The sequence below is a fragment of the Triplophysa dalaica genome, chromosome 19, assembly GCF_015846415.1.
Source record: "Triplophysa dalaica isolate WHDGS20190420 chromosome 19, ASM1584641v1, whole genome shotgun sequence".
Taxonomy (NCBI): Eukaryota; Metazoa; Chordata; class Actinopteri; order Cypriniformes; family Nemacheilidae; genus Triplophysa; species Triplophysa dalaica.
In genome coordinates, this window is record NC_079560.1 from 726,491 (window position 1) to 740,000 (window position 13,510).

The 13,510-nt window shown below is 40.3% G+C and overlaps 1 protein-coding gene across 16 annotated transcripts in view; it reads right to left on the reverse strand.

The window, feature by feature from the left end:
* Positions 1-13,510, reverse strand: part of LOC130407577 (transcription factor 4-like) — a 130,825-nt gene that overhangs the window by 57,718 nt on the left and 59,597 nt on the right. For 12 of the 16 annotated variants that reach the window (XM_056730602.1, XM_056730601.1, XM_056730603.1 and 9 more), the window contains 2 exons: positions 8,892-9,021; positions 8,370-8,419 (listed from right to left, as the gene is read on the reverse strand). The exons of the other annotated variants lie outside the window; for them this stretch is intronic. In XM_056730602.1, coding sequence (XP_056586580.1) covers positions 8,370-8,419; positions 8,892-9,021 — 180 coding nt within the window. The remainder of the gene's footprint in view (positions 1-8,369; positions 8,420-8,891; positions 9,022-13,510) is intronic. 16 annotated transcript variants of the gene reach the window in all.

Below are 13,510 nucleotides of genomic sequence, written 5' to 3' on the forward strand. Positions count from 1 at the left end.
GAGGCAATTATGTATGCATGATTTAATCTGCAACTAATTAATATGCAAATGTATTCATATGTTAGTTACTAAATTAAAAATGCAAAGCAGCCCTTATGGTGAATCTGTGGTTTCGGCACAAACAGAACATTTGAAAATAAAAGCAGAGAAACACTGAGAGACAAACTTGCTGAAGTTGAAGATCCTCGCGCTTGACAGCCTGTTGCTTCTAAATGCACCAAATCCTGTTTTTCATTGTGAGATTTTGTGTTGGTTTGTAATCGTGTGAGTTTGTTCAGACGGGATCGTGCGCTGGACATCAGACTGAGGATTCGGTTTCGTCTGAATCTCAAACTTTGGTTTTGGTTTAACCTGTCTGACATCTGTCCTGGCATGTGCGGGGCATTGTGTCAACATCAAAATATTAACCAAGAGCTGAATGGCGGATCTCTCTGTGGTTTATGTCAGAATTACATCATGAGTTTCAGAAACAAAGATGTGGGTTACGTCCCCCCCACCCACACACATGTCAGCGGGAGGCAGGAGGGCTGGTGCTGGTGATCGAGGGTCTTTTGGATCTCAGCGCATGAGGGGGAATGAATTTAAAGCTCCAAATGACACACTTTCATATGTGACACTGTGATCCTCGACTACTCTCTCTCTCTGTCTCTCTCTCTCTGTGTACCTCTCTCTCTCTCTCTCTATAATATACTGTATATGTGAAGAGTCTGGTTCCAAATTGAGATAACTGAAAATCAAGTTTTTTTATTTTGTTTTGTTTTTATTGTGTTTTATTGTGTTAGTTAGCTATTTTTCCACTATTATTATAACGTAATTAAAAAACAACCCACCTGCAGTTTGATTGATATTAATTGGATTGCACAATAAAAAAACATGTTTATGCAAAATTCAAAATGTTTCTAAACGGAGGAACCAAACCCTTCATATATTTTTGTCTCTCTCTAATTGTTCATTTGAAACCATATTTCTGTATTTCTTCACATATGCGATGACTTTGCTCTGCCAGAGACCAAAACACAATGACAACACATATGAAAGGAAAAAAAAACAAATGAGATTTTACATCTTGATCTTTTCTCTTAGACTGCCATGAAAATCACAAATAGATTTTGTTTGTGCTTTTAAAAAGCTTTTCTTTCCCTTTGTCTCATCACATTCTCAGAGAGCCAAATTATGAACAAACAAAACATTTTATCCCCATAGGAAATCACAAATTACAGATCTCTAACATATGAACGAGAATAAATCAAGATCAAATGCGTTCTTAAAAACGTCAAAAGCAAAACATCTGAAATTCAGTATTTGTGTTCTGAACATGTGTCTGGTTTTATTTTGCCTAAAGTTGAAAGCAACAAAACTCAAAACTCCATGAGGTTTACTGAGATATAAATGAGCAACTTCTGAGCACAAGAAAATGAAGTTGCCTGTAGAAACGAAAGCTGCAGACTTTCATCATTACTTTCCATTCCATTCCATTTTCTACCGCTTATCCGAACTACCTCGGGTCACGGGGAGCCTGCGCCTATCTCAGGAGTCATCGGGCATCAAGGCAGGATACACCCTGGATGGAGTGCCAACCCATCGCAGGGCACACACACTTCATCATTACTTTATAGTTTTAATTCAACTCAATTCAATTTTTACTCACATCGTGTTTTTTTTAAAGCTGTATGATATTGATATTTTTCCGTGGATCACATGATGTTAAGCGTAGTGAAAGTCATAGAGATTGAAAACTGAAGGTTGATTTGCGGGTGAAGTATGAGCTTTACAGAAATGTGATTTCCCAGCATTCATGAGCAGAAGCAGCTACTGTTATGACAGGCCAATGTGCTCATGGGTTTAGCCGATGTGAACCATTCCTCTCTCTCTCTCTCTCTCTCTCTCTCTCTCTCTCTCTCTCTCTCTCTCAATCTCTCTCTCAATCTTTCTCTCTCTCAATCTTTCTCTCTCTGTCTCTCTCTCTCTCTCTCTCTCTCTCAATCTCTCTCTCTCTCTCTCTCTCTCTCAATCTCTCTCTCAATCTTTCTCTCTCTCAATCTTTCTCTCTCTGTCTCTCTCTCTCTCTCTCTCTCTCTCTCTCAATCTCTCTCTCTCTCTCTCAATCTCTCTTTCTCTCTCTCTCTCTCTCTCTCTCTCTCTCTCTGCAGCTGCGGCCATCAGCAGTTTCAGTCCCTCTCTTCCCCAGTGCATGCTGGGACACTTGGGCCAGTGAACTAAAGGCTGACATCCCAGACGCTCGAAAATAGGACAAAACCACGACTACTGCAATACCTGTCTGCAAATACACACAATTAAATAAAACCTCACACAGCTGTGTGTGTGTGTGTGTGTGTGTGTGTGCGTTATCTTAGATGAAAGATTATAAAAACAACTTCATTGAAGATAGCTGATAAATCATTGTTTGAAAATTACTTAATAATATAACAAGTTTAAACTCTAAAACAAACAGAAGATTTGAATTTAAAACAATACATTTAACAAATGATGCTAGAAGATAAATAAAACAATGGTGTGCGTTGTTCTGGGATAACACACACACACACACTCATCTGTTTCTGCTCAACTGCAAACCCACTGGGTAATAAAATGGATTTTAACGCTGATAAATTTGTCCAAAATCGACTGATGTTTTCAAAACTGTGTTGTGAGCCTATTATCAACCAAATCATCACCAGGAAAATCAATTATGACATTTCTAAAAGCAATACGAACTGTGTTCCCACATAAATAAACCTGCAGAAACGGACAGAGGTTTGGCAGAAACATGTGGAGCAGCGAGAGAAAGAGTTTAGATTCTGAAGCGGTGTGGGATGTCTGGATCTGTACACACACACACACACACACACACAGGAAACTGACTTCATTTCCTCTCTGCCTTGCTCAATGGAAAACACACAGTCCAATTAACTCAGTTCAGATACACATGCACACACACACACACACACACACACACACAAATGCTGTTTATTTGCCTGGTTTGTTGAACTATAATGTGTGTTACTGTGGTTATTTCACCTATCAATATATTAGATATGTATCACATTTGTTGATGACATTGTTAAAAAAATCAATAAGCCACTTTATGTCTTCCATGCGTTTTATAAAAAAGAAAAATCACAGATGAGATCTCTTAATATCTCAATCGTTTCAATAAATTCTGCGTATTAGATATTTTCTGATTGAGAATAAGAATCAGAAATGAGAGTTTGAGATGTCAACAATGTGTCGAACATTTCTCATCACATTTACTCAAATCCAGATTATTCCTGCGCTATAATCTACATTGATTTACACCTCCAGACTCTTCATGTGTCTCACACTCTCATGTGATTCTGTAATGTAAAGAGAAACCTCTTCAGTTCAGAGCATCACATCTGTTTTCTTTGAGCTGATGGCACTGAACACAAGTTCTCGGATTCTTTCGACCGTCGCTGAACATGAAATGGCTGCCGATGAGGTGAAGAGAGAAACAGACGGACGGACGGACAGCTGACTGGTTTATTTGATTAAAATATCAACTTAGTCTCAGATATTCTATAAGAGAAGCAAAAACACACAGATGAGAAATTCTGAATATAAAACATTGCAGCTCAGATCGTTTGATCTCAAGAGAATCAGATGAGTTTGGTGAACTGAGCAGAGTTTGAGACGCTCGTCTCTTCTGAAGAAGATTTACTGGAGCAGACGGAGAAAAACCTCAGCGCTTCAGAAACACAAAGTCTATTTATAGAGGGCAGAGAAATCCTTATGAAAACACACGATTCATGAAAGTGAGAGATGAAGAGAGAACAGGAACACTGGGCCGTGGCCGCTTATTTTCCTGTCTTGACTCTTGATGGGTTTTTGGCAGCGCTGAATGAAATGTGAGCGTTTATTACGGAAAGATTTTCGCGAAACGCCCCACCAGCAGCGCTGGGCCGCAGCCAGACGCTCACAGCTGCTTCTGTCTTTCCATCCCACTCGCTCGAAGAAAGAGAAAAGAGCATGAGGTCATTTACTGCTACCGATCCTCTCCTGCTTCTTTCTCTCAAACGGGCTGGCAGGTGAGTCGGGGTCAAAATCTGACACGCCAGGACGTCTGCGAGGCGCATTTACACACACAGTTATTTACTTCAAACCATCATTTACACACCCTCACGTCTTCCTTTAAACTGCGGAAGAGAAAAGAAGAATGTTTTCTATGCGCTTCCAAATACAATTTCAGTAACCAGTCCGTACAACTTCGGCAGATTTCTATTTCTATTTCCCACTGTATTATACTTTTCTCCTGCGTTTATTTGATCATTTTTGAGCCCTCAATCTCGTCATCCTCTCTTGTTCTCCACGGAAAAATGAAACAACAAGAGCGGGTGTTTAACGGTGACGCTGTTCCTTTAAGAATCTGAGACACTCATTTAATTTAGGAGATCAAACTGAAATTGTTAATTTTCCTGTTTAAATTCTTTATGATCGTGAAATAGACTTCATCTGTGTCGAGGGAAAGTAGCTTCAGGAAAGTAAGAAATGAGATGCCATTGTGAACCAATATTTCACCAAACTGATACAGAGAATACAGCTCACACACTCATTAAGATGTAGTCCAAAGCGGCGAGGTTCTGTAGGGTCCGCACACACGCACACATATATACACGCACACACACACACACACACACACACACACACGCACACACACACACGCACACACACGCGCACAGACACGCAGTCGACAGCTGCTGCTTCTTTCTATCGCTGAGTTTTGGGTGGCAGCCAAAGTTCTACCTCCGTCTGTGCGCTGCTCCGTCCGCTACCTGTCACTCAACCAGTTACCATGGAGACCCACCTGAACACCCCCATCCATCCTCACGGCCTAATGCATGAGATACATGACTGATGTTTGTGCTATTTGTTTTGTTGACGGCGTTCGTGGACACTGGAGCTTACGGCTGCGTTCACATTAAATTTGTTGTGACCGTGTCTGTAGTCACATTTCAAAAAGAAACAAATGTAAAGTTATTTTTTTAAAAGGACAAAAAGCTATTTTAGGACCATTTCTTCACTTGTACATTACTGGAAAGAATAAGAAAATATGTACTTCAACTTTATGAAACGCATCATGTATTTGTAAATAATAAAAATAACTGTAGTTAGATACTCTAATTACAGAAATGAAAAGATAATGAACAAAACTAAAATAATAAAATATAAGAATATTATTAGATTATCCTGAATAGTATTATGTTTTTTTTCCAAAATATGATTTTGTACTTTTCCTCTTAAGATTTTGATGTGAAATGTGACCTGAAAAATGTTTTCATTTAAAACACCATTCTATTTAATAAAGAAATAAATTTAATGTGCATCTTTTATTTCTTTTGCTTTTTTGACAGTACAGTGAAGATATGAGAGGAAGTGGGAGAGAGAAGGGGAGTGGGTCCAGAAAATAACCACGAGCCGGGATTCAAACTCTGGTCGCCCTGAATGCAATCGGGCCATATATTAAAACACTCTCTACACTAGACCATCAACTCCGACTTTATTCATTTTTTTAAATATTTTTTTATGTCTTATTTTTCTTTTTTAGACAGCACAGTGAAAATAAAGCATCTTTATTTTTTCTATTAAATATAAAACTTGCAAAATATATTTCAATTAATAAAGAACACAAACTACAAAATGCTGTGAGAAGTTAGAAAATCATAAGACATCATAAAGTGATAATATAATGATAATGTCACATTTCACACGTTTAGATGTGTCATCTCATTCCCTTTAATTAAAAAAAAAGAATGTTAGCAAAACAGTTTGTTTTACGGTAAGATTGTATCCTGACACACCAGCTGACTGTGTGTGTGTGTGAGAGAGAGAGTGAGAGAGAGTGAGAGAGAGAGAGAGAGAGAGAGAGAGAGAGAGAGAGAGCGCTCTCATCCCTCTATTGTTTGTAGATGTCATAGCTGGGCATATGCTCGCGTGGCTGTAGAATCCACAAGAGCGCAGTTAAAAAACACTAAAGTATCTTTACTGCCATAAACGTGCACTGTTCAGCCTTATTAAAACACGCAGACAGACAATTCATCTTTATAAAACAACAACATCACCCAAAGCACTTCAATATTCCTCCATAATGCTCTCAGCGCACCTGCAGCTCTCTGTACGGCGCAGTTATAAACAAACGTACAAACAGAATCTTTGAGTTCCTTCACCAAAACGAAACGAACAGACCGACCCGAACACCGGATCTGATATTTAAAGAAAAGTTCCTGCGAGGTTAAACATGAGAAACACACACAGACAGACAGACGCGCGCGTAAGAGAGCTGCAGTACCGCACGCAGCCTGTAGGGGGAACACGAGCTCTGAAAATAAAGCCCCGCAGTCCCGACTGAACATTCTGCTCGAGAAAACTTCATTTAATTACCGCTGTAAACTTTAAACACATGACGTGTAGACCAGCACAAACCACATTAAACCCTCTGGACATGACGACACAATCCTAAACTAAAATGTACAAGATCAGTTTGTAAATAAACATCAGATATTTTATCGTTGCTGCTGTTGACCTTCAAATGTCTCTCTGATATATGAGAAAAAAAGAAAAAGAAAATGTGCAAATGCAAAAAGTCACACATGCTGTTTCAATGAGATTAAAATCCGTGGATCAGAATGTCACCGCACGATTGCAAAATAACATCAACTCCAGTGAATAATTGTTGATTTATGCACCAATAACACCTGAGTTCTTTCATATATCATACGATGGAATCAGAAATAGCTGTGATACACGGAAATGAGTTTTGAAAAAGATGATTTTGTTTTTCTGGTGATCGATGCTCTTCAGAAATAAAGGAGATGTTATGACGGACGGAGCGACGCTTTACTGGCTTTATCATATTCACTTTACTTTGAAGAAAGACAAAAAACATCCATCAAAGCGAGGAGAGAAGAAGATGCTGTGTGTTTCCACAAACCACAGATCCACAAACCCCAACACAAGCCGTCTGCTCGAAGCATCTCTCACAATTTACAATGTCAAATATTCTCCACAATGACACTGAAAAACACACACAGATTTATGAAAGAATCACACGAGTCGATAAGAAAAATGTGTTCAAATAATTCTACCTGCACGCTCAAAGTGTTTTAAAGTGATCAAACTGCACTGATGCTATTTTACAGTTTTATTCTCTGAATTACTGACCATCAAAGAATTGTTGAATTGATCAAATATTAAAATTTAATATAAATGTTTGTATTTTGACTAGTTCAATTTTAAGTAATAAGTCTGATTTATGTGAAATGTAAAATCCAGATAAAAAAATATAAGGTCAATGTAAAGCACACATTATTATAAACCTATTGTGTCATTTAGGGTAATGAACTAAAAACAATTGTAGATCATTATTTATTAGTAATTAGTGAAGATTTTGGTTCCAAAATGAGATAACTTTGTTTTTATTTATTTAAATCATGTTGTTTTTGTGTCAGTTAGCTGTATTTTTTTAGTTATTATGGGTTAAATCAAAACAAACCAACTGCAGTTTGACTGATACTTATTGAAATGAACAATAAACAAACATGATTTTAGGTTTTTTTCATCTCATTTCGGAAATAAGCTCTTTAAATATTATAATAAGTAAAGATTCGTACAACATGAAAGAAATATAGTTCTGCCAACCTGTGAAATTATTTCAAACACAACTGCATCCTACGTCTCTGTTTAGAAAACACACCACACAGACACACACACACACACACACACACACACACACACGCACACACGCACGACCACACACAACACACACACACACACAGTCTAAGAGTGTGTAATCGCATTCAGAATAACACAAAAGATTGGTAACACACTTGACACAAATCTTGTGTAGGAAGAGCAGCAGTGTGTTGTGTTAATGAGTCACATGAGAGAGTTTTTGTGTTCCACCTGTCACCAGAACACACAGAGAATCCTGCGCTCTCACCTTCACAGACGCCGCACAACACAAACTGCCCATCAGGAATCTATTACAAGATCTTTCTTTCCGTCCCGCCTCTTAAAGAACTGGAGCTGGACGCTCTCGCGGTGAATCGGGCGTCCCGCGGGGCGTCACAAAGCCACTACGTTCTTCAATGATTAGTGTGACATCAAACGTCCGGGCCGGCACACCGGCTCACACACGACACACAATACACACTCGCACGCGATCGTACAAGCTCGAGGTCTCGCTGCCTTTTCACCGCGAGCTCTGATTGACAGACTTCACCAACAGCACTACAGATGTTTGGTGTGAATCTTTACGTGAGGGACGCCGGCTTTTTATTTCGAGGGGTGTCAACACACGGATGTAAAGAGAAGGAATGAATCTTAATGAAGTTAATAAATGAAACGGGACTTACTGAAGAGGGTAATCCTGGAGGAACTTTCCGAACTTTTTTCGTTTGGACTTCTGAAAAACAAAAACAGACGCGAAAATGTTTAACGTGTCGCAGAAAGCATTCAGATGAAAATGTCCTGTCACACGACGAAAGGATCTTTGCCTTGAACAAATGAACAATTAGAAATAAAAAAGACTGTGTGCGCGTGTGACGGGTGAATTGTGTCCTGAAGGTCGACGTGTTCTCAGGGTCAACACCTGAAGGCCTGAGTCGATCTATTATTGTGTTTCATTAAAGAAAAGAAAGCAGAAAGAAAGGTTTTAGATGTGAAGGTCCTTCAAAACTCAAACATCACTGGAAGCCTTTTTGACAGAGAAGAAGCAAATAACAAAGAAAAAAATCTGCAACCACGACGCTTGTGAATGATTTGAGAAAACAAAAAACAATATGATTTCAATATGCAAATCGGAACAGAAGATTTGTACAGACGGACTAAAGCACACTGTGTGATGATGATGATGATGATGATGATGATGAACTCACCCATGGGGTCGGTGTGCAGGGCTCGTCGCCGTGGGTTCCCCGTGTAATGCTGGTAATACTGGGATCCCAGTTTGGTGGGCGACACCGTCTCAGGACTGACCATTCCCACCTCACCTCCCATGAGACCGGACTGCACAACACAACAACAAGACATAAACACTGAAAACTTCAATCGCGCCAAAACGCTTGAAACTTAGAAAAGATGCCAGACATTCCTGAAGTTAAACACAAGCAGAGACACACGTCACACTAAACACAAAAATAAACACCAAAGCCTTCGGGAACGTTTCCAACACTTTCTTTCTACGTCAAGACGTCGAACGGAAGTAAAATGACATAATACAGCGACAATCATTCGATACGTATTAATGCACAAATGTGATTTCCGGGGGTTGATCTCCAGAATAAACGAACAGGCCACACAAACAAATATTTGAACTTATTTTAGATTTGAACAAAAACACAATAATCAAGAAGCATCACCAGTTTCATCACTAGTCAAATCATTTCTATCAATTCTTTTAAAATATGACGACGTCTAAAGTGAAGAGAACTTACCCTAAACAAACTCTTGTTGTCATTGCAGCGTTCTGCTTATAAAGTTCGAATGTCAAAAAGAGAATCTGTTTGGAGCACACAGGGATGGGGACGGGCGGACGGGTCGTGAGCTTGTTCAGAAGTGCGATCTGGGAAAGACCCGGACGCCAAACTTCCTCCCGAACTTTTTTTCGGGGGGATTGTCCCGGGCCGGGGCTCATTAGAAGACGTGATAAAGTGCAGGGAATGTTTGTGCCGGGTCGAATTCAAATGACTGCCGTCTCACAACAGACTTAGCGATGCTTGACTAGAGCCGCATTCACATGCAAAACAACCTAAATAGGCCAATTACGCCGCGGCCCCCGGTCGCAGGCCTCCCCGCGGAGGAGAGCGGGGTCTGCCGCCTTTCACAGGCTAAAACAAAAGAGCCCTTGTCTTAAATAAGTCAGCCCGTCTCCCAGTTAAGGAGGTTTTTCGGGACGGGGACAGGGGGGTAACGGGGACGCCAAAACAAAAGTGTCTCATTTTCCCCGAGACGGACGGTTTCTCCCGAGTGCGCTGTTGCCCGGCAACGACGAGCGGGAAGAAAACCTTGGTTCTCATCGTGCCTGGCATCACGCGGTGCCTCATGCCCAGTTTTGGAGCCGGCTTGGCACGGGAACCCAGCTGGCATCCAGAGGAAATATTAACAAAGATAAATGACACCCACCTGAAGATGCCCGTGAAGGATTACGGGCTCGCATTAATAACAGCAGGCGCATGCTTGCATGGGCACCAAATGATGATTGCGAGAAACAGAGAAGACATTAACGTAATTGGAAAAGTGCAGCAAACAAACATAAGAGAGAAAAGTGAAGAAAGTGAAAGGAGGAGGGAAAGGAATCACAGACAAGATTTCGCCGACACACCAATAAGGTTCAAAGGAAACTTTTGCTGAATTCTGCCGTCAATTTGTTTTCCTCTTTCATGATATAAGACCCCAATACTGCCTCCACTGAAGTTTCAGAAGAGTAATGTCTCTAAACAATGTGACAAGACACTAAAGACGGATGTTTCTCTCCTGTGAAAAAGAATCAGAAATCTCACAAATGTTTCTGTCATTTCACACAGACATCAATGAGATGAAATGAAGAGGAAAGAAGACTTCTGCTCAAGTCTCATGAGCGTCTCAGATGTTTCTCCTGAGAAAAAAGAGTCGGAAATCTCACAAACGTGTCATTTAGAGTTTGAGAAGAGACGTCAACAATGTGTCAAACTGAGCTCAGATTTGTCTCGTCTGCAATCAAAAGTCAATATTATTGAAGATCTTAATATCAACTCAAACATTTCTCATCACATTTACACCTTCAGACTCTTCTGTGTTTTTATTAGGGCTGTCAAACGATTAATCCCGATTAATCGCATCCAGAATTAAAGTTTGTGTTTACATAATATGTGTCTTTGTACTGTGCATATTCATTTTGTATTTATTAACACAAAAACATAAATTTTTAGGAAATATTTAGATGTATTATTTATATTTATCAATAATTTAAATGATAACTAAACAATGTATTGTATATTTTTCTTAAACATATGCATGTATGTGTATGCATTTATTAATTCAAAATAAATATGGACACTACACAGACATTTATTATGTAAACACAAACTTTTAGTCTGGATGCGATTAATCACGATTAATCGTTTGACAGCCCTACTTTTTATTAAAGTATTAAAAAAACTAATAAATCAAAGCAATGAGATCAAACAGAAGCTATTGATGGTTTTTCCCGGACACTTCATTTGATACGTCAATAAAACAAAATTAAAATAAAAACTCCTTTGTGTTTCTCCAGCTTTACAAACACACAAATATTCTGTGAAGAAACAAAGCAAGACACAAGCGAACGGTGAGATGGATGATGTGCGGCCGAGAGAAGGAGTGCAGGGGGAAACAGGGAGACTAAAAAGAGCAGGAGGTGTGAAGCAGATGAATGAGGGACCCCGCGAGCACTCCATCTCCTCGGGTCGCTCCATGCTAAATGGCCCACAGTCTGAGGGGTCTGGTGGACCCGCGGGGGGCCGATCCCCTCGGCCGCGGACGCCCCTGAGATTTGGCCGCTCTGGACCGCTGCAGACACGGAGCATCGCTTTAAACTCCGGCCAAACTCATGAGCGGAAACATCACAACGCTCTCCATCCTCAACACGAACAGAGATCAAACCTTAGTCTAATGACGACAGACAGCAGAACCCACCGGGACAAATCTCAGACAGAGAGAGAGAAAGAGAGAGAGAGAGAGAGAGAGAGAGAGAGAAAAGAGAGAGAGAGAGAGAGAGCTGTAAAGAGTCCAGACATCACCTACATCTCAATCTGAGAGTTTCTTTGTAAATAAAGGATCTTCACAGGAATGCCACAGAAGAACTAGTTCTGGTGATTCAATGGTGATGCTTCTGTGCAGAAAGATTGTGTAGATGTTTTCACAAACATTTTTGTAAGAAGGACTTTCAAGAGTGTTTAAATCGTCTCAGTATGAAGTCAGATGAGAATGAAAAGGACACATGGTCAAAAGAAGACAGTTTAGATCTGTTTCACATTTTCTGCTCAGGACATCATTCTAAAACATCTATTCGGATTGTGTCACGTATGTGTAATGTTCTGTACGCATTAAATAATGACCTACTGTACATCAACACCGGCTTCACATTTATCAAATACAGTACCACATCATCTTCCATCCAGACTCAATATTTGATCATGTCAGGATCGATTAATCCTCTGCTTTCAGATACTATGAGGACATTATGTGGACAGATTCACATTTCACGTCTAAAACAGCGCTGAAAACGGGAGCCACGGCGCTTTCTCCAGTCAAATGACTTGTTGAACTATTTCCATCTCGATGCGGCGCAGATGCGGCTTGAAAAATGTTCTCGCATGTCGTTCACTATTCGCGCACGAATGCCACGTGTCTACATTTAAAATAACCAGCCAGAGTGCACAAAACATGTGAAATGTGAATCTCCCCGTATGGGGACAAAAGCATCTTTTGAGTGTTTTAAATGACATACAATATCACACATATTCCTTTTATTTAACGCAGATGTTTTACCTGATTCAAGTATTTCTTATGGGTTTTGAAAATGTGACAGAGCGTGACACTGCGTGTGTACTGTCAGCCAATCAGATGTGACATGATGTCATGTTCCTGTGACTCCAGGTGCTCGTGAGCACAGATGACAGTGTGCAGGTGACGTTCTGAAACTGAACTAATGGACACACACTCTCTATCAGATGTCTTATAAACAATTAGATTGAAAATGAAAAATTATTTTATGAATTTCAGAGCGCATAGTCTGACAGTTTAAAATGTTTCTCACTGCATCTTAAAATCAGTAATACTCACAATACAGCCCATAATGTGCAGTACACAGTTTGTATCATCATAAAAACATACCGATCACACACGTGCGCACACACACACACGCGCGCACACACACACACATACACTCTTGTGGTTGAGTAATGAGGCAGTGATGACTGCTTCCTGCAGAGCAGAGGTCAAAGGTCAGAGAGCCGTCTCAGCACCTGCTGAGGAGTGCGATGATGACACAGCAATGTGTGTGTGTGTGTGTGTGTGTGTGATGGACTAGCAAACTGGTCCAAACTGAACTCCCCAAACACACAGACACACGCGCGCGCAGCTCTGCAGGAAAAAACTGGTGCATGCGAGAGGCTCCTCAGTCGGGTTCTTCTGGAAGGAGCCATTAATTATGAGAACAGAGCACACACACACCTGTACACACACATACACACCTGTGCACAGACGCACACCTGTACACATAAACTGCTGACACCACAACAGAATGTCAGATGTGTTTCCAGACTCATACTTCACGAGTTCAGGAGTCACACATGAGACGACAGAGTCGGACAGCTGTGATGTTCTGTTTACAGTGTATGCAACACTTTAAAGACATACGACTACGATAATAAACTGCGCAACAATCTCAGAATAAATCCTTTACAAACGCAACCGACTGATCTGAAACACAACACAAGAGCAAAATGTCCTCACACACATCACATGAGTGGTGCGG